Here is a 21,787-nt window from a genome sequence, read left to right as displayed (position 1 = left end):
TGGCTATGCCCATGAACTTAAAATTTATCCTGTGCCAACCTGTCAGGTTATTTGTGAAAAGGAGAACAAAAGGACACAATCACGTGAAAGACACATGAGTCTCTGTGTAAGAACCACCTGATTCCTGGAGCAAATGGGCCACTAATAATCTCCCAAAGAGCTGACAGCTGGGAATAGGTCCTTTCAATAGAAAATAACTTTTTTTTTGGAGGTTTAGAAACATTTTCATGTAAGGTAACAGGGAATGGAATTAACTCAGCCACTATATGTAATCTTGCTTTCTCTCCATAGAAAAAAGTCAGTATTTTTCCTGAGACAAAACTTAATCTCCTAAAACAAGTCAAAACAAAACCCAAATAACTTCAGTTCTATTTTATGCCACTTAAAAAAGGAGAAAGCCAAACAGGGACTGTAAAGTGTTTTTGTCAACTTGCTATTCACTAAGGGGTAAATTAATCTTTACCTGTGACTACTCATGAACTCTGCTGTAATTTATAAACCAGTCCTTTTTATTCTAATAGCTTTTTTCCTTGAAGCTTATTTTTACACACAAATGAAGGAATGATTTGATTTTTAGAAATATTTCTGTAGAAAAAGTGCTATTTTGCTTCATGCAAACGTCTGAAAGGGAAAAGGGGGAGAAGATGCTAGACAGCACAGTGAGACTATCCTCAAAGTCTGTATGTATCCTAGCAAGTAACAATAAGACACCACTCTTCTTGGGGCGCGTGGGTGGCTCAGAGAGTTAAGCGGCTGCACTGGCTCAGGCCATGATCGCCAGGTCCTGGGATGGAGTCCCACTTAGGGCTCCCGGCTCAGCAGGGAGTCTGCTTCTGCCTCTCCCCCTGCTCATGCTCTCTCCGTCTCAAATGAATTAAAAAAAAAAAAAAAGATACCACTCTTCTCTTGATTAAAATTATACCCCAAGACATAATAATGATGAAATACTTGAAGAATAGTATAAAATTATTTTAATTCTACCCAAAAGTTGCATGTATGTAAGGTGCTTACATTTTCCTTTTATACTCATGTTCCTATGTATGGAATGTAGGAAAAATCAGCTCTCATTCATAGAAAAAGCCAACGTGCCAAGTAACAAGTCTCTCAAGTAACATTCCCCCTTATCGCCTTTAGGGAGTATTGTCAATAGCATCAAACTTTGTTGCATTTTCACAACTTCAGATATAAAACTCTTGGTATTTATCCTAGAGGCCTAAGAAAATGAAGCCCAGGGGTAGAGTTTCTCATTAGGATTTAAGAGTGATCTGAAGAAGCAATCAAGACTATAAATGCTACTTTATGAAGAAAAAAATCACCGTGGGACCCAGGAGAAGAGAAGTAACTGAAAGCACATCTCAGGGATGCAGCTCTCCGGTGATGCGAGTGTCACTGAAGTCCTCAGGGTAGGAAAACAGGCAAGTACCAAAATCAATTCAGGAGCTTTGAAGATACATAGAACTCAATTCAAGAGAGTTGAGGACCTTTGCAATTTGACTACCAAAAATAAGCAAACAAAACAAACACTACCAGGCACGGTGTACAAGAAAGCATTTAACCCGTTTATGTGTAAAAACACATTCATACCTTCTTTAACCTTGCCTGGAAACTTAGGACTAAAAACTAGAAGGAACTAAGACAAAACACTTATAACTCTCCGGGTATCTTCCAATACCTTCTAAACATGATCTAAAGAAAACTGTGGAAAAACATTTAAATGCCTACAAAGATGGAACAGCACAGAAATGTTATGATTACCCTAATCCAAAGGGAGCCCTCAGCAACGAAATGTCGACAAAGTAAATAAAATATCTTGAAATGTTAATCTATAGGTATACTTGATAAAATAAACCAGAGTATAAAGAAAATTTTTCTGTCAAACTCTCATTTTGGGTTAAAAACGGTATTCTAACTCTTTTATTAATAAGAACACTAAGTTTTTGCTTCTAAGATTTTTAACATGTTTTTACTAAAAAGAAATCTGAATATAATTTTTTAAAGTAAAACTTAGAGGTATTAGAGGAAGAATAAAGTTTTGCATAAATAAACATACATTCATAAACACATTCTTTTTTGCTTTTACCGAAAGGGGATCTCATTGTAAAAGTGGAGTTTTTTTTTTACCTTTAGGAAAAAAAAGGCATTTCTGATTACTTATCAAAGAGGGCATCTTCTAATTTATTGGCCCATTCATCCGTCTTCCTCTGAATTGCCAATTTATCTTTTTTGTCCATTTATCTATGGAGTTGTTTTTCCTTCTTGAATTACAGACACTTAAAAATATTCTGACTACAAATTCTTTGTCAGTTACCTGTAATGCAAATATCTTCTCCAGGTATGTGGCTAGTCTTTTCATGTTTCTGATTTTTTAGGTTTTTAATTTTAATACTGTTGGATTTACCAATATTTATAAATTTACTTTCATGTATATATATGTATATATGTGTAGATTTATGTGTGTTTGCTTTTTTTTTCTTTTTTTTTTTTTAAGAGGGGTAGAGGGGCAGTGGAAAAAGGAGAGAGACTCTTAAGCAGGCTCCACACCCGGCACTAAGCCCGATGCAGGGCTCAACATCAGAACCCTGAGATTATGACCTGAACCAAAATAAGAGTCAGACGCTTACCTGACTGAGCTACCCAGGCACCCTGACTTTCATATATATTTTTTTATTTGTCAGAGAGAGTGCGCTCAAGAGAGAGCGCACAAGCAGGGGGATGGGCAAGCAGGGGGAGGGGCAAGCAGAAGGAGGGGCAGGCTCCCCGCTGAGCAAGGAGCCTGATGCAGGACTATCCTAGGACCCAGGGATCATGACCTGAGCCAAAGGCAGATGCTTAACCGACTGAGCCATCCAGGCATCCGACTTTCATATATTTTTAAAGAATTTCTCCCTTCTCTAAGATTAAAAAAACCTCTATATTCTCCTTTATTTTCTTCTAAAAATTTTAAAGTTCTGCTTTTCACATTTAGGTATTAAGCCACTTAGAATTGTTTATATATTGGTAGTTAGGAATCCAGTATAATATTTTCCATATAACTAAATGACCATTACCTGAATAGTCTGTATTTACCTCCATGTATACACTCCAGTTCTGCCTTTGAAACACATCAAGTTTCTCTATATACATGGGTGCTCTGTTTCTGGGCTTTCCATTCAGTGCTATTGGTCTATTTGTCTATCTCAGCGATTCTTAACAAAGATCAGATTTTGCACCAACCCACCTCCCTACCTCCACACCAGGCATTGGGCAATATCTAAATATCCAGAGACATTCTGAGCAATCACAAAAGGGGAAGAGGGGTGCTAGTGGGTATGCAATGGGTAGAAGACAAGGATGCTAAAAATCCTACAGTTCGCAGAACAGCACCTCCCACCTCCCCAAGAATTACCCAGTCCAAAGTGTCAATAGTGTTGCTGAGAAGTCTTAATCTATCCCTGTCAAAATTACTACTGCTTCAGTGTTTTTTCACTTCAAAGGTTTTCAGAGTTCTTTCTACAGCACCAAAATAACTTTCTTTTCAAAAACTTCATTATTGTATGTCTAAACCTAATACAAAGAACAGATTCCCTTTTAATAGATATTTAAATAATTTATGTTGTTATTACCAACGATGCTGCAACGAAAATCCTTTCCCATAGTCTTTGAACAAGTACAACTATGTCTCTAGGTCAAATTCTTACAATTGTGAGTCAAAAGGTGTATGATGAATTTCAGTACCTAGCGCCAAATGCCTTTACATAGAAGTGACAGCATACCAAAACTGTATAACTTTACTCATTTCCCCACACCTTTGACAAACTAGTTTTTATTTGAACACTGAACTCTTCAACCAATCTGATAACTGAAATTTTGTTCTGACTGCATTTCTTTCATTATAAATGAAGCTGAGTTATTTTTCTTTTGCTTACTGACCATCTGCATTTCATTTATTGGGAACTGCTTATCCTGGGCCCATTTTCTCCGGGAGTATAAATTTTTCTTAATGACAGAGTAAAATTTTTATTCGATCTCATACAATGTGAATAGTATCCTCAGTGTGTCATTTTTAAGAGTTAAAAAAAAATTTTGTCATAAAAAAGTTTTTCATTTTTATGTATTTGAATTTATCAAATTTTCCTTTGTAATTTTGGGGTTTTCTTGTATACTTAAAAAGGACTTTCCACTTCAATGAGTTATCATTACATGAATAATACTATTAAAACAAACTTCTATGCTTGTATTTTCTGCCTTGGATTTAGATTTGTTAATTCAGCATTATGCTGCACTGGGTTGTGTTTCATTTAGCATTTAACACCTCCTAAGAATAGCTTAATATTCTTAAATACTCTATATATCGTGATTTGATTTTATTTGGATCTCTAAAATGAGATGCTTTATATTCTGATCTGCTGAAATTCTCACATTAGTTTGATACCAAAAGTGCAGTGGTAGTATTTTTTTGTAGGGGGAGGAGAGTAAATTCTTGAGAGACGAGATATAAAATTGGTAATGCTTTTTACTTAGAGAATAGATTTCCATTTTTACAACTTCATTTTAAAGAAAAAGGTGAGACTGACAAGTTTTGAGATTTATATATAGTAATACTGACGTCTACAATTATTAAAAAAAAAAAACTAACCAGGTGTAGAACAATTAATTTCAACTATCCTTTAGTATCTTTTACACACAAACCTATCACTATCAATAACAACAAGAGCTGCCTCATTGAATAGGCCTCAAATATTGAAGACATTTGTTTTTATTCAGGGGGAATTTTTAGCAACAAAACCAGTTTTTAAGAATTTTATCATTCTCAGGGCACCTCGATGGTGTAGTCTGTTAAGCGTCTGATTCTTGGTTTCCGCTCAGGTCATTATCCCAGGGTCATGAGATCAAGCCCCACCTCAGGCTCTGCACTCAGTAGGGAGTCTACTTGGGATTCTCTCCCTCTCCCGCTTGTGCATTCTCTCCCTCCCTCTCTCTCTAAATAAATAAATAAATCTTTAAAAAAAAAGAATTTTATCATTCTCACAAATGTGAAAAATTAGCAAAGTACACTGGCATAATGTAAGGTGCGGTCCAGGTAATAGATTTGGAAAAAATATTTCTCACAAAGTGTAAACAAAAATTCTAGGAGCAAAGCACCAAAATTACGTTGATGCCTTCAAAAGACCAAAATATCTGTACTGGTATGGTCTTAATTGAAGTATAGAAATTTTTTTTTTTTAAGTTATCAGGTTTAAGAGCTAACACTTAGTAGCCTTTACTAGGTCCCAGGTACTATTCTAAGAGCTTACACCCTAACTCATTTATTGTCCTTAACACCTTATGACAGACCATCATTGCCCATCTTTAAAAATGTAAAGGTAAAAAAAGAGAGGTACAGAGCAGTTAAATAACTTGCCTGAGGTCACATTCTACTTTAACTTGTCGAATACTAACTTCCATAATTTACTACAAAAATAAGCATGAATTACAAGGAAATACCAAAATTACTGTTCAGTGTTCTTAAACTACAAATGATTTAATTAAGGAAAATACTCCCTTTTCCTTAAAGCTCCTTAGCCTAAAGCTCAACTCTAAGAGCACTGCATTAAAGCACCTGGTCACAAAGGGACTGTCAGAGGATATGCAGTCACAGACCAAAAGAATATTCTAGGCAGTGGCTACACTATTTGCCAATGAATAGATGAATCCCCTCAAACACGGCTATTTTGTTTTTTGTTTTTTTCCTTTACTTTTTTTTTTTCTCCAAGATGACCTCCTCTCAAAACAGAAACAAGGAAAGTCACCCTCCCTATCCCCTCTTGTCTATGTTATATTCAGTTAGTTTCCAAAGCAGCACTTGGGTTATCCCAAAATTGATAAAGTTCCGTAGAAGTCTGTTAGCTTCTGTTCTCTCTCTAGCAAGCTCTCTCCCAACCTGCGGAGTTGAGGAACAGAAATGATAATTTTTCTCTTGCCTGCACGTGTATCATCAACAAACGTGGGTAGGTATGGCAGGGCAAGAGGGCTGGCAGCTGATCAGGCTCAGCTGGAACCCCTGAGTAACTATACTGAGATAAGAAACTGCCTGTTAATTTATGATCATGATGAGTGGTTTCTAACTGGCAGAAATAAAATGCCTCCCCAACAGGTCCCCCTTACTAATTTCACTTTAACGTTATTTAACTGAAATCACTTCTACCCATGACTACCAGAATTAAGCAAAATACGTTAAGTATGAAAGATTAAAACTAGTGAATGCTTTCTTTATAAGCTGCGGTATAACTGACATATAACATACTAGTTTCAGATGTAGAACGTAAAGATTGTATACGCTGTGAAATCACACAGCTCTGCTTTTGCCACAAATAATGAGGGCATTACACTTTTGCAGTGGTAAGTAGGAATGACTGGGATTAAGTAGCTGGTGGGTTACCAAGAAGTCCTGTGCTAAAGAAAGAACATCACATTCACATCTGTTAGTTTTAAGATCTAGCATATGATCATTACTGTATCATTCTGTATCTGGATAGCAGCTGTATGGAGGAGGAAAGTGAACCATCCTTGATGTCAGAAGATTTTTAAGCCTAGGCTCTGAGAACCACTTAATTGCTTTATATCAAAAGCAAAACACAGTAAAACTCTATAGCTCTCAGTCTCCTCATTTAAAAAATGAGATTAACACAATCCACCTCTGAGAGATGTTTAAAGTTTAGGTTAGTGAAAATGATTTACAAAAGTAAAGTACCAAACAAATGTAAAATGTTATTTATTGCCAATAACAAAACTCAACATTTTTTTTTGGAGGAATAAAGAAGCAACAGATGGCTCCTAATTCAGAAAGGCTTGGTAAGGATCTCATCATCAACCCTTCCTCAGCAACACTTCAAAGTCACAAGCCTACTAAAAACTGATCACAAGAATTACCTCATCAACGAAATTTGCCAAGTTTCAATTATTTTAAAAAATTCTTTTATGGATAAATGCAAGTGGTAATGCAAGCGAAGATGGGGAGTGAAACATAAGAGATTTTTAACACTCCATTCATATGCAACAAAGACACTGATTTTCATAAGTCTCTTTTGGAAAAGTCTCATCACTTTCTAGCCACGTTTTTATAGCCATTTTCAATACCTCTCTATTCATGGAAAATTTCAGGACTCGTTACAAGTATCGCCTTCCTCATGAGCATTTTTAGTAATGGTTTCAAGGTCTGACATTCAAAACCCTGTCTCTTTCTTTTGGATGTCATTTACCGCAGATACTTCACGATCATGTGGACCCCGTGGATACAGAAGTGACAACATACGAGTACTCTGCATTTTGGAAAGGGGGAAACTGAGGCTCAGGCTTTGGCACTACAAGTCCAAGGTCACACACGGCGAGATCGGGGCAAACAGTTGCTGTTTTTCTAAGGCTGTCGCATAAGACGCGGCACGCCAAGCACTCATTCCCCAAGAGAAACAGCAGGCAAAGAGCCGCATGCTCACACATCCATGCTTTCTCCCCACCCTCGGTTGCAAAAATGAACAGAGGGCTGACTCTTCAGGAGGACCGCTCCGCTGTCAACTCTGAGACAAGTGTCATCTCTTCTCCCCTCCCAACCTGCAAAGACGCTCCTATTGGCGAAGAAACTGGTTCTCAAACACACATACACACACTGCGCGCGGGCGCCCGATCCCTGCAGCACGTTTCGGCCCTCAAAGCCGTCCCGGGACGCAAGCTACCCCGTTCCCCTTACCAAGGAGCCGGAGGAAGATCTGGAGCCCGATGCAGAACCGGCTTTGGCTGGAATCGTAGTAGGAGTTGAAGATGGCGTCGATGATGTAGAGGCAGGGCACCCGGAGCGCCACCTCGAGCGCCGCCCAGACCTGCTGATGGGCCATCCGCACCTGCTGCTGCGGGGGGCCCACCGCCGCCATGAGCCGCTGCCACACCGGGGCTGGGCGAGCCGGGGAGGGCCGCGCGGGGCAGGGCCCGGGACCGCGGCCAGGGGCGGGGGCTAAGGCGGGCGACTCCGCCCCCGCCCTCCCTCCTCTGCTCTCTTACGGCCCGCCCCGCCGCCCGCTCGCGTCTCTCGAGCTGGAGCAGGCGGCGGAGGCGGCAGCGGCTGAGGCAGCGGCGGCGGCTCCCGGGAGGCCTCTGGGTGTCGGTGTTTCCGGTCGGCTAAGGTCTGGCTCCTCCTCCCTCCAACACCTCCCCCGCCCGCGGAGCCACCATCTTGACCTCGCCCGCCTGCCTCTGCCGTTGCTGCTGTTTGGAGGCCAGGAGGCTGTACCCGCGGTCACGCGAGACCGCGGAGCCCGCGCCGCTGATTGCATCATAATCGGGCGCTGGGGGCGCTCCCCACAACGTCATCACGCACGACGTAGCAATCGTCTCGCAGTGTTGCTATGGTTTCCGCCCACCTTCGCGGCTTTGGCGCCACCTCATGGCGCAGGCGCTCTCCAACAGCCGCGCCCTCTTGGCTGAGTGGCTTTTTCACCGGAGGCGGTGTCAGCGTCGCCTCGGCGAGGGACTCCCTGCTTCCGCGGGCGGGAATTATTAGCTGTTTTATTATAGTGCATTAAGCATCCCATAAACGTGGTTCAGAGCTGGTTGGGAGGAGGAAAGCAAAGGGCGCCGCCCGCCAGACCTACACCAACCCCACCCGGAGGCGGGGTCTGGGATATGGCAAACATTCCGGGGAAAATATCTGCGAGGCCGCCTGGAGTCCCGCTGGAGCGTCGCAAGGCGCGCTTTCTGCAGCGGCGCGCTACGTGGCACTGAGCTAGGTATGGTAGGCGCTGCCAAAAGCATCCCTCTCATCTTTGCACATCACCTTTCCTACCTTCTACCCGATTGCACAGAACTGAGGACGCTCAGCGGCCGCATTCTGCTAATGTTAGGGCCAGTGTGACTTAAGGGCAAGAACCCAGGCCTCTTTGTTTCTAGTCTTTGAGGTAAGCGCACCGGCAAGAAGCCATAATTAAGTTTTTGTGGGGGTTCAGAATATGCCACCCCAAAATGTGCCACTTTGACAAAAGGATTATTTTGAGCGGAAGATAGTTGAGAAACAGCAGCAGAAGCTTAAAAAAAATGTTAAGATCCCTACCTGCCCTCCTCACTGCCACCATTTGTCTAAAAAGCAGGGCATAAATTTCCATTTGTAAAGGTGTCTCCCTTTCCCTTACCAAAAAGGAGGGCAACTCAGACTCAATCACCCACAAACCTTACTAAAAGGAAGCCTGATCTTCCATTAGTTTCCCCCATATGTTTACCTTACCACAAGTTGGCCACCCCTAAAGCCTAAACCCCTTTTCTTTTGGAACTTCTCTACAAAATTCATTTGGGTTTTTTTGCTTTACTAACCCAGCCATCTTAAGGGAGATAAAACAGGAAGAACCTGACTCATTTGGGCTCCTAGTCCAAACTGCGCTCTGCTATCCATTCGTGTCAAGGCTCTATATCGGTGATTATCCTCTATTAGTTAAAAACCCTCAGAGAGGAGGATTATAAAACTCCAGCAGCCCGCTTTCTGGGTGGAGTTATGTGTGGTAGGGTGATTGACTCACACCCAAACTCCTTATTCCAGTCTCCTGTTTTTAACCTTTTGTTGTTATTCCCCACTAATAAAGACTGGCACCTATCTAGTGCTTACTTACTAGGCACCATACATTTTACTTCGGTCTTTGCCATCAGCCTTCTTTTGGGTAGGTATTATTATCTGTTTTAGAGAGGAGGAAATTGGGGCTTAGATGGGTTATTAAAATCACAAAATATGTGTATAAGTAGTAAGCTGGTGTGGCCGTAGCTAGTAAAAGTCAAACTCGGAATTAGAACCCAAGACCATCTGAAGCTTAGAACTTCAGGCATCTTTGACTTCTTCCTCTTCTCACCCACAGCCAGACCGCTACCACATCGTACCCCTTCTTTCCTCACCGTCTCTTGTACCTGTCTCTTTTCTATTCTTTCTATTGTCACTGCCACTATCCTAACCCGAGATCCTACTGTAGCTTGCCTGATTAACTGCAATATCCTCATTATGATTATTATGATCACCACTTTTCCTAATCTAGTCTGTTTACCTCTGCCAGGTTCATTTTCCCAAATTGCACATATGGGGAATAAACACATGATTCTGACAAAATTCCCAAAGGAAAGAAAACTTGATGAGAGGACTATTAAGTTTTATATAGAAACCTCAGAGACGTAAATTAGCTTCTCAACTCACCTGTTATTCTGCCCTGATTGCAATTTAAAGCAAAAAGAGAGAAGCTGTTACAGAGGAAAGAGTCTACAAGGATTAATCTAAAATAGGAGTGCGGTAGAGAAGGCAGGCGAGTACCATTATATTATGATCATGCAAAATGGAGAATAAAATAGTTCATGGGTTTTCCTCCAATTTTTATTCAAAAAGTTAAATGTAGTAAATAGTAAGTAAAAAATCTTGTAAAAATGCTTTAGCCCTGTTTTAATCGTTTCTCATCTTAATTTGATGCACAAATTTTATTAGTATAGAATTTTTTTAAAGATTTTATTTATTTGAGAGAGAGAGCAAGAGCAGATAGAGCACGAGTAGGGGGTGGGAGGGTCGGGCAGAGGGAGAAAACTCCTCGCTGAGCAGGGAACCTGAGGTGGGGCTCAATCTCGGGACCCTGGGACCACAACCTGAGCTGAAGGCAAATGCTTAACCAACCATTACTGTAAGAATTTCTAATTGAAACTGAATCCCATTTGGGCCAAGAAGTCTCAGGAGTGGTGGTATAGCCATTTTTATCTTAAATGACTTCAAGCACATCCCTTTAAACTCTCTATCTGACTTTATCTATGAAACTAAGGTTTAATAAGATCCTGGCAAAGTACTTTAAAGTACTATCTTAAACCAAATGTATATTACTGAGGTGGTTTTCAGAAAGCTCAGGAATTTTTAAAATAAAACATAAGCTTTCAAAAGATTTTACCTACGCCGGGGATGCACTCTTCTGCTTTTACATTTGGCTTAAGTCTATATTCTTAAGTTCAGTTTCATCATGTCTGAGCTTGTCCAGTTGCCTGCTTGTATGTTTTTGTTTTGTTTTTTAGAGAGGAGAGAGAGAAAGAGAGGGGCAGAAGGAGAGGGAGAGAGAGAATCTTAAACAAGCTACATGCTCAGCGCGGAGGCCTGACGTGGGGCTCGATTCCACGACCCTGAGATCATGACCTGAGCCAAAATCAAGAGTAGGACGCTTAACTGACTGAGCCACCCAGGCGTCCCTGCCCGCTTACATTTATGGGTCCAGTTAAGTTAGGAGAAATAATCACTTGCAAGTAAAGATGAAGGGATGCCCTTCCTATACTACCAAAAAATATCCTGTACCAAAAAGTTGATGACCACTTAATAGATGCTATGATTGGAACAGAGGAACAATGGGGAAAATCTCAGAGGAACAGTTATTTACAAAAGGAACTTACTAGCTATGTTTGCTTAGCTTTGCAAGAGGTCTTCTCAGTTTTGTATCAGGAAATGTCTGTGTTAGTCATCTTAATAGAAGCTAAGTTCCTAAAAAGCATAATCCCTCCATAGCCCTCACCAAATGAAAAAAAAAAATTTAAATTAAATAAGCTTTCATAGAAATAGCTGCAATTCAGTGAATTTACTCTTTGCTTGGTTTCTACATTGACTTGAACGTTGTACAACTCAGGCATGTATTTATATTGAATCCACTCAGAGCAGTGTGGAGGGTGTGTGTGTATTCACGCAGACACACTCTATAGATATAAATTACCTGTGTTTAAAAATAACAATCTGTTCATTTGGCTTTAATGGCTGAATGTCTTTTAGTCGTTCTAAAAAAAACCTTTGAAAGTAGGATGTGTAAAAACTCGTTTGAATTTTCTGTTGATCTTTGCATTTGCCAAGTCTTTGTTCCAAACAGCAGCAACTGATTCCAGGCTATCTTAAGCAAAAAAGGAATTTATTAGAGGGTTATTTGCATTATTTTTCAAGATTTCAAGTTGCAAGAGCGATATGCAATTGGTCGAGCTTATTGGGCCATGTATCTTCCCGTCGCTGTACCAGAGGGCAGGTACACGCAGCTTCCTTAGTGGGAGAAAGCAGTAGGAAACAGGTACTTAGAACCACCCACCCCACCTCTCTCCACTAACGTATTATACATTTACTTCAAATGGAAGATGGTGATGCTGGTAGGAAAAGTAGGAATTGATAGCCCAAAAAGGGATAAATATGTCCCATAACTTTTTCTCAGACCTTGGGGAATTACTCAAAAAACTAATTTCTGGCCTGAAACTACTTTATAGTTTTTCTCATTTAAGTAAATTTCAGATATGTCCATAAAAATTCAGCTACTAGTTGAGTTTTCTGGTTTTGTAAATGCCATATGAATAGGAAGGGTCTGTTGTTCACTTAAGGAAACAACAGAGAATACAGTGGCATTTGGAGTCAATGTACTTCGGTTCGTTCATTCATGTAACAGACATTGAGCAGTATGTGCTTGACAGTATGCTTGCCCACTTCTGCCTCTTGTTAGTTCTCTGTCTCTAGACACAGTACTTAAGCTCTCTAATCAGCATCCTCACCTGGGAAGAAGAAGAGAGATGGTTAATACTGCCAGATAAGATATGAAACACATAGCATGCATCATCTAGTTTAATCTCAACAAAACTGTTGAAAGACACAGACAATAATTGGCAGAGCCAGGATTCTAACTGGTATTTTTCTGATTCCAGAGCCTATCTGATCCTCTGCAAGTAATTTTTCATGCTGGTTACACAAATTAAAACAATATATTTTAAGTACTTAGTATGATATATAGTATGTAATAATAAATAGTACGGTGAACAAATTTTAGGAAAATACAGGAACCCTTACAACACTACACACGACACTTTGCATGGTTCCACGCGTGGGTCAGGAGTACTGTTAAGATATTGTTTGTTAGTTTGGATTGTTAGATGTGATAATCACATCCATAGTACTTAATTTATGTGAGAATGTAAATAGGTGATAGGTTCAAATATGTTAATGATGTAAAGTGATGGTCAAGAATAATCTGAGGGCTGAGATCCTGCTGAGAGGCAGAGTACAAGTAACACTAAGTTAAAAACATCTGCCGAGCAGGGAGCCCAAAGAAGATGGATACACAGCCCACTGACAGATGGGAAGGAAAGGGCCCTTCCCCCACAATGGAATCCTGTCGTCCAGGCTTCTGATAATCACTTCTCATTTCAGAACTGCACCCAACTGAGTAGAAGAAAAGCTTCAAGACGGAAGATTCGGTACTGTAAAGATTTCAATTGTATCCTATATGTTCAATGTAATCCCAACAAAAAATCTCAATAGGTTCATTTTCCCCAAAATTGACAAGCTGATTTTAAAATTCGTAAGAAAAGGCAAAAGGTCAAGAATAACTAAGGTAAACTTAAAGGGCAAAGCTGAAGGACATAGAGTATCAGATATCAGGACCTATTGTAAAGATACAGTGATTCAAACAAGATCGTATTGGTGCTTCGATAGAAAAACTGACTATAGAACAAGAAAGTCTAGAAACAGCCCCACATATACGGTCACCTGATTTATGATAAAAGTGACACTACAGTGCAGTGGGAAAGGGTTAAAAAACCAGCAATATAATGGGTCTAACAAAGGCTGCATATCATTTAATGGTGAATCATCCTGGAAGCATTCACCCTACAGTTAAGAACAATTTAACTTCTATTAGAGTTGGAGGGTAGGAATAGGGCATGTTAGAATGCCAGAAGCTTCCCTTTTTAATCAGATTTAGCAGTTTTTAAAATAAATGCTCTTCAGATTGCTTTAGTTTCTAGAGTTCTAAAAAAAAAAAAAGTTGATTTTGACAATTTCTGCCAGTGTTCTCATTGCTTTTATGGAGAGGCCAGTTTTCAGAGGTCCTTATTCCGTCATTTTGGAAGTCGCTCATTTTACTCTTGACATTGGGTAGGGAAGTATCAAGAGACACCCTACTGGATGGAATAAGCACAAAATATATGCCTTCCTGCCCTCACTGTGCGACAATAACCATACTTCCTCCTGATGATCACACTCACTTATCCCCAACCAGAACGGGGACTTCTCCTTGTCTGCTGGTCTCTAAGCACAAGGAGCTTGATGTGACTGGGAGACCTCAGAAGGCTCAAGTTGAAAAGGTCTATTATTGTATCTCCTGATGAAACAGTTTCCCAATTAGGAACCAGCCCTCTAGTCAAACGAAGTTATGGAGACGGGAGGCACAAACTCCCCGGGTAGGCCAGTGGGGACAGTAAATGAAAACGTCCCCTTCCTACTGCTGCTGTAACACATAACCACATGCTTAGTGGCTTGAAACCACATAAATTTATTCTCTCACAGTTATGGAGGTCAGAAGTCTAGAATCAAGGTGCCAATAACTCTGCTCCTCCTGAAGCGTTCTGGGGGAGAATTCATTTCCCTGCCTTTCTGTCTCCAGAGGCTGCCTTCATTCCTCGGCTCGTGGCCCCTTCCTTACATTACTGCGTCCTACTTCCATCATCACACCTCCTCCTACTTGTACTGCCTCCCTCTTATAAGGACCTCGGAGATTATACTGGGCCAACCTGGATAATGCAGGATACCCTCCCCATCTTGAGATTCTTAATCGCATCTGCCAAGTCCCTTTTACCACGTATTTGTCCCATTGTAAATACAATGTATTTACAGGTTCTGGGTAATAGGACATGGACATACTTGGGGGGCATTATTGAGCCCACCACAGTAGGAATTCTATTTCTACCCTAGCTGTGCACTTTGTCTATATGGGACGTGGCACTATGTAATAGGTGTTTAGAGTATATACTGCATTCTGGGGGATGGCACCTTATTCATTGGGCATTATCTCCAAGCTTTGGTCTGGTTTCAAAAGGTTTTTCCACCACTCCACCACGCCAGCATTTTCTAGGGTGTGACAGGACTGGTGAATCACATGGTCGTGTGTGCACTGAAACACTTCCCTGTGCACCTGTTCATTTCCTCTGGCCTTGCTTGTCATCCATCCCAGAGGCAACACTTCCATCTTATGACGGATTGACTTGAAGGGTCTGACAAAACTCAGCTTGTGATGGGCAACGCTGGCTGCAGAGTTACCTGATGTCCCCAGAGATGCTTGGCTTCTACCAGCACCCACTGGCACGCAAGAGCCATTTGCGGATGATGAAATGGTGTGTCAGCTTAACTACGTGTATATATTTATTATGTCTAGAAGTGAACTTCTTCAATGATTGTGAAAGCTAGTAAATTTATACCCTAATTATTATAAACTTCTAAATAGTTAAAAAAAAAAAAAAAGCTACACAAAACACATGAACAACCCCCCTCAAGGCACTGGACACAGGCAATGGACAATGATCCATGGGAGACGCAAACCCACAGGGCGAGCCACTGAACTGCTCCAGCTTACCGCCTGGAGACAGTGTCTGGGCTTGAGGAGGGAGAAGCCGGACTCCCTGAGGTGGAGATGGAACGGGGAGTCCTAGGAGCCCAGGAATGAGTCCAGAGGGTGGAATGCCAGAGTACAAAGAGCTACAGAGAACTCCAGACATCTGCTGACCATCAGACTGTAATGATCAGTACCCACGAGAGGAAACTACCAAGGGCCAAGAGAATGACTGGTTTCATGGCTTGCCCAGTGTGAAGTGGATGCACCCTGAGGCTGTTCAGAATAACATATATTGGGTTTCTCCTCATATACGTGTCCAGGGTGGGAGAAAGTGAATTAAAAATCCTATCTGTTACTCATCATTTTAAATTTCTATGTTTTTATATTTAAAATGTATACATTATACTCCCTATATCAATATATGCACATAATTTATTAAAATTAGGAAGTTAATGAATCAAGCAACTCACGGTTGAGGGAGTTTAATAAAATTATCATTACTGTTTTTTAATCACAGCCTCTCCATCAAGTGGGTGCATTAACCGGCAGCCAATACTGATGCCCACAAAGGCAACCTTCGGCACTGTACACACTCCTGGACTGAGGTGACAAACTCTCCACGAGCCTGCTGGTCCTTCCAGTCTTTTTTCCTTGGTTCCATTAGATGCCTCTTCCTGACCAGGCCAATCCAGCAAGTACTCGGAGAAAACTGTAATGTAAATGGATATACTCAAGGTGGAGACAAGGCTTGAGGAACTCTTGTTTTCTTCCATTCACACATAACTCTGGCTCATTTTTAACTCTCAGTTGAAGCATCTCTGCTCCCACGTTCCCAGGCACACTCTCCACTTCCCCCAACCCATATCCCCAAATGTGGATGGCTGCCTCCCCTGGGTGTGCCTGTAAAAACCCGTTTGTCTCAGCACTTAGTACATAGTATTGTTTCCTCTGTGTCCATGTGCCCACAAGTGATCCCACTGTGGGCAGGACTCAGCTTGGGTTTTTTTAAGATTTTTATTTTTAAGTCATCTCCACACCCAACATGGAACTCGAACTTAGAACCCCGAGATCAAGAGTTTTATGCCCTACCTAGTGAGCCAGCCATGCACCCCCATCAGGACTCGGCTTTACTCACCTCTGTGTGTCTGGCCCTCGTTACAGTGCCTAACGGAGAAAGGACACAGTACATACCAATTAATCAATGAGTGGCTTTTCAAAATAAGGACATTCTACTTTACCTACTAAACAAATGTACAGCAGTTCTTCACACCCAGATTAGGAAATGGTAGTTCACCTTTTATAAAGACTACTGAAGTATTCACTATGTGCCAGTCATTGTGATGATAGTTAATGTAGGTTAACTCATTTAAAGCTAATGAGTATCCTTCAAGATATGTACAACTGTTAACCTGTATGTAGATGGGGAAATAAATCTTGAGAAACTGCCTCAGATCACGGACACGGGAGAGAAGCCAGGAGGTGTATGAGTGGAACCTCAATTCTATGAAGACAGAATCCATGTCGATCTCCTGGCATCCCTGAACCCTCAAAGCCGGAAGTGTATATCGCAGGGTGAACGAATTCATTCAGGTCTATCTGACTTCAGCGGCCTATCCGTAGCCTACAGCAGAAAGGTAATCCTCAGCCCCCGCACCTGTGGCTCCCTGACTCACCTTCCTCATTGTCTCTCCCCTGCCTTCCTTCGTCCCCATATTGGCTCAAGCCCCAGCGTGGCATTTTTAGTTTGAGGCTCGAAAGTTGTAGGCACACATGTGAAAAGAAACCCAATATGTAAAAGAGGAGCTGATTAAGGCAAAAAGGCAGGCCGCTCAGTGGGATGGGAATGGGACAGTCAGGCCCCCTTCTGTGGTGGGATCACATGACAGCTAATATTTCCTGGTGGATTACTATGTACTAGACACTATTCTTTTTAATCCTTACAACAACCTCCATCTTCAACACATCTCTCACTGCTTCTTCTCTTCCAGACTGATCTAACGACGATGCTCCAAACATTTTCCGAGCAAACTTTTTGCACCTGTTTTTTTTTTCCCCACTATCATGTTTCCACCCTGACTCCACTTACCAAAATCTTACCCAGTTTTTAAGACCAAGTTCAAAAACTACCTCTCTGAAGACTTCCCCATTCTCAGAACTTTTCTTCTCCACCTTTGCACTTCTACGCCGTGCTATCACTCCCATGGTCCTTACTGTATTCCAATTTTTTCAGTTTTCATGTTATTTCTGCTGCTAGGTTGTGAGCTCCTCAGACACTGGGGCTGTAGCTAAGGCACCCGCAGTTCAGACACAGTAGGCTCACCGAACCCGTCCTCACCGACACCGTTCCAAGAAAAGGGCAAGCAGCTCCAGCCCAGCCCCGGCCAGCCAAATGCCAGATATAATCATACTCCCGATAAAGCCACACTTTCCTGTGTTTCCTTCCTCAAGAAAACAAGCCCAGATGGCTTCAAAGTGCACCAAAACAAAGCTCTGAAGTGATTCTCAAAATTAGTCATCCCAAAGGTAAACAGTGATTCTCTGCAATTAGTCATTCCAATGGTAAACAATGGGGCTGGCAGACAGCCATAAATTAATAAGGTGAGGCTTGAAAAACCCTGGAGAGTTCTCACATTGCCTGTAGCTCCTTATGTTGGCCCTGATGTCCACCAGAGAAAGACTATGAAAAGGGGGTTTGAGGCCCGTTAAAATCTAAGATTTTAATCAGAACTTTTAAAATAGCTAGCTCAGGGACACCTGGGTGGTTCAATCAGTTAAGCATCTGATTTCGGCTCAGGTCATGATCTCAGGGTCCTGGGATGGAGCCCCGCATTGGGCTCCCTGCTCAGTAGGGAATCTGCTTCTCCCTCTGCTTCTGCTTCTCCCTCTCCCTTCCCCGCTGCCGCCCCGGTCATGCTCACACACTCTCTCAAATAAAATCTCTTAAAAAAATTTAAAAAATAAAATAGCTAGCTCAGTGCACGAACTTAAGGCTAGAAATCTAGTTTCCCCATAATTTAAAGCAGTCACTCTTAACCTCTTTTCTACAACAACAAACCTAATGTATAAGACATCCTCCCCAACACTCATTTAGGAACAGTAAAGGGAATGAAGTTAATACAATAGAGTAATTCTCAAACTCCTCCTTCCCTAATTTAGTCAGTCTTCATAACAAAGCTGCACCATGAGTGCTTTGATTTGGACTTATTGCTTAGTCCCGTCGATTTCATATCTCAAATCCATCCACTTCCCATTGCCAGCACCCTAGTCCAAGCTACCGCCACACCACGACCTATCTGTGCAACAACCACAGAAGCCTCCTCCCAGGTCTCCCTACTTCTATCCTGGCCCCACTCCAGTCGGTTTTCCACACGGTAGCTGAAGTGATTTTGGAAAGAGCACTGTGTCTTTCACTCTAAAGTAACCAATGCCCTGCGTACAACTGCTTATTAGACAACAGCCATATGAGACCGTTCAAAGAAACCCTCATTTTACAAGGAAATCCAAGGCCAAAAGAATACTGGAACCACGTACCCAAGGTAAGACAGGACTGAGGTCAGAATTCACTGTACAGGCCTCACTTCAATGAGCCATACTGCTTCTCCCAGATATGTAGTTCATTCTCACTGTGTTAACGGAAGAGAAACAAGAGGACTTGAACTGATCTAGAGCCTGCTTTCAGGGACACAAAATATTAAAACAGGTTGCCAGGAGAAAAGAGGGGTGAGAACCCAGCCCAAACTTACGTATCAAGGGTCACTCACATGTAGATCCTTGTGTCTCAGGATCCACCTTCTCTACCCAACTAGAGGACGGGGCGGCATTCCAAATCCAACACTATGTGATCCACGTGGGGAGCATAGGATTTCACTGGTTGGATGTGCAGGATTTGTGTCTTCCACTGTGTCCCATGCACCTGCTGAAGAAGGGTGGCAATACGAATTTCTGCAGATTCCGCCCACCTCTGCCACTCTGGTTTGGGGGCAGCTGATAGCGTTTTTCTCCTAGAATCCCTGGTTGCTCCGTTTGTACACTCGTTGGTGATGATTTGGTGAGGATAAGGCCAGTGCTTTTTCCCCATTTCACTGCCTTCAGGAGGCTGGAGATTCTTGCCTGGGTAAGATTCCACATTTTGGTGGATATGCAAAATGCCCCCAGCATCCCGTCTTAGCACTTGGCAGGCAATGGGCCAGCCTTCTTCAGAGCTAGGAATTAGTCCCAGGTTCACCCTGTCTGCAGTGTTTGAGAGCTTCAGTTTTCTGTTATCCCCAAAGTGTATTTGGCACCGATCTGCTACTCCATTGATATCAAGGTTCTTTCTCAGAGCAACTACAGCATGGGGGTTCCACTCACAGGCATGGACGAAGGCAGCACCAGCATGGACTAGGAAGGGCAACGTAAAATAACCAATCCCTGCATAGAGATCCACCAGCACTTCTCCAGCACAGGGCAGCGATGCCACTCGAAGCTTCTCAGTGATGTTTCCGAAGGAGAACATGCACCGGGTTACGTCAAACTTATATCGGATCCCATTATCCACATGCTCTACCCAGCCATGGGCGCCCAGCAGCAGAGTCACTGCTGGTGTTCGAGTGCCATCTGGTAATACTCGCCCTCGTTTAGCCACACGATGGACGCCAAGTGCCGACGCAACAGCCTCCCAGAGTTCTGGTTCCAGATTTTTCCATTGCTTGGCTTGGAAACAGTCCTCGCTCAGCAACAAGAGGTCACCATGTCGTTGCCAAGATCGGGGCAAGTCAGCCTCCAACTCGGCTGACCACGTCACTCCCCGGCCCTCTACCCAGCGACTCACTTCAAGACACAGCCTTTGGGCGGGTGAACAACCCTGGGCCTTCTTTGAGGGAACAGGATCCAGGAGCTGCGTTACTTTACAGGTGCTGCCTGGAGCCACACGATCCCTCAGCTCCTGCAGGTACTGCTCAGGGAGAGCCCCTCCCACTACGGGCAGCGCCACCGTGCCATCCGGCATCTTTTCTACACGGTGCTGTCTGTCCAGGAGTTTCTGCTTCTCGAGATATTCCCTGTATCGCTGGGTAAACCGAGGCTCAGTCACAACCGCGACAACAGCCGCGGGCTTCCCACCTTCCCTTTCCATGTTGCTGGCCCCACATTCTCTCGGTTTCCCTCCGCGAGACTCTCTCAGACTCCACTCACCCAGCTCTGCGTACCCACCGCGGCTGCAGGTGGAGCGGCGCGCACGCCGCGGGGCCGGTGTCGGAAGTGACGTTAAACGGACAGGCCGGAACTAAATATTGAGGCGCTCGTTGCCGTGTAGCGTCGCCGTTGCCGTGATGAAGCCGCTCTCGCCATCTTTGTTGTGGTTGACTGTTCATTTGTTGCAGCCTCACAGAAGATTAATAATAACAAGGAGTTCAGTGGGCTTAAAGACGTCCAATTAGTCGGTATCCTCCAGAACCCTCGTGCCCTCTCTTCAGTTCTGCTCACGAATCCAAAGAGAGAAGTGCACTTAGAATGATGGGCTGAATTTGGAGAAAGGCTTCCCATAGTCTCATGCTGCTCTCAGGTCAGTGTCGTTGGCCACAGCATTTGCTGAGAGTGAAGAGTCAACTATAGCTTCCTCATTCCCTTTCCTTGTTAAGATAGTCGTCACCATCTCACTGTCCTGCAGTATCAAACAAAACAAAACAAAACAAAACAAAACAAAACAAAACAAAAAACCAAAGACAAAAAAACCCACAAATGGTTGGAAGTCAGAAGGATCTGAGTAAATCATATCACCTCTCAGAACCAGAATTGACACCTGTCAAATAAGCCTTATGTTAACTTTCTCAGATGACTGCTATGATTAAAGATATTATATATGAAACGCTTTGAACAGTGACTAGCAAAGAGTAGATACTCAAAAGAGATATAATGTAGTAAGTTGAAGTGGTTAGATAGTAGATATTAAACACCTGTTGAAATGCTTTGACATAGCTAATGAGGACAAAGAGAAATTCCCCTACACCTAAATTCAAATAATGGAAAAGAAGAATTGGAAAGAAGCCCTATTCTTTCTACTTACCTCCCACCATTCTACACATTAGGATATTGAGACCCAGAGAGGTTAATATTCATTAGGTTCCCCAATTCAGGTCTCTGTGTATGGGAGGCACAAGATTATGGCTAAAACAGTTTCTGTTTCTTGACACCTATTGAGTATCGATCAGAGTTGTTGTTGTTGTTGTCAGTTTCGTCTCTATGTTTAAAATTCAAATTCCATGGAGAAAATATCAAGTGAGACAGAGTAGAAGACCCTTTTGGTGCCCCATATACTCTTGGGACTCACCATTCCTCACCATCCAATGGCTTCTAACTGAAAGCACTTAGGAGTCTGCCTGATGGCTTTCTCTGCCCACCAGATTGGCTTAACATATGTCCAGGGCAGGCCAGAAATGCTGGGGAATTACTGCCCACCC

The 21,787-nt window shown here is 42.5% G+C and overlaps 2 protein-coding genes and 1 long non-coding RNA gene across 7 annotated transcripts in view; 1 reads left to right on the top strand and 2 right to left on the bottom strand.

Annotated features, from left to right (window-relative positions):
- RNF139 (ring finger protein 139) overlaps positions 1-8,236 on the bottom strand; it is a 36,765-nt gene extending 28,529 nt beyond the window's left edge. The window contains exon 1 of one of the 3 annotated variants that reach the window (XM_040625869.1): positions 7,703-8,236. In XM_040625869.1, the coding sequence (XP_040481803.1) occupies positions 7,703-7,883 (181 nt within the window). In that variant the 5' untranslated portion in view covers positions 7,884-8,236. The remainder of the gene's footprint in view (positions 1-7,702) is intronic. The other 2 variants (XM_040625870.1, XM_008689332.2) reach the window with 2 other exon arrangements.
- A 162-nt stretch (positions 8,237-8,398) lies between these two features.
- On the top strand, positions 8,399-15,954 carry LOC103661617. The gene is made up of 4 exons (XR_568198.2): positions 8,399-8,735; positions 13,172-13,218; positions 14,973-15,132; positions 15,868-15,954. It is a non-coding gene; the product is annotated as an uncharacterized LOC103661617 (long non-coding RNA).
- On the bottom strand, positions 15,817-20,516 carry TRMT12 (tRNA methyltransferase 12 homolog). 3 transcript variants are annotated; one of them, XM_008689327.1, is made up of 4 exons: positions 19,094-20,516; positions 18,882-18,973; positions 16,486-16,514; positions 15,817-16,059 (listed from the first exon to the last, which is right to left on the bottom strand). In XM_008689327.1, exon 1 carries the CDS (start codon positions 20,461-20,463, stop codon positions 19,153-19,155), a length of 1,311 nt encoding a protein of 436 aa, XP_008687549.1. In that variant the 5' UTR covers positions 20,464-20,516; the 3' UTR covers positions 15,817-16,059; positions 16,486-16,514; positions 18,882-18,973; positions 19,094-19,152. The 3 variants fall into 3 exon arrangements, with proteins under 3 accessions (XP_008687549.1, XP_008687548.1, XP_008687550.1); XM_008689326.1 differs by having other exon boundaries at positions 19,112-20,516; XM_008689328.1 differs by lacking the exon at positions 18,882-18,973.
- Between the last annotated feature and the right edge of the window lie 1,271 nt (positions 20,517-21,787).

This window comes from Ursus maritimus, unplaced genomic scaffold (assembly GCF_017311325.1).
Source record: "Ursus maritimus isolate PB19 unplaced genomic scaffold, ASM1731132v1 scaffold_9, whole genome shotgun sequence".
In the NCBI taxonomy this organism is placed as follows: Eukaryota; Metazoa; Chordata; class Mammalia; order Carnivora; family Ursidae; genus Ursus; species Ursus maritimus.
The sequence above is the reverse complement of the archived record's forward strand: the minus strand, read 5'-3'. Positions and strand labels throughout refer to the sequence as shown.

Coding starts and splice junctions, on each gene's coding strand:
- TRMT12 (XM_008689327.1), bottom strand. CDS start 20,463: ATGGAAAGGGAAGGTGGGAAGCCCGCGGCTGTTGTCGCGGTTGTGACT.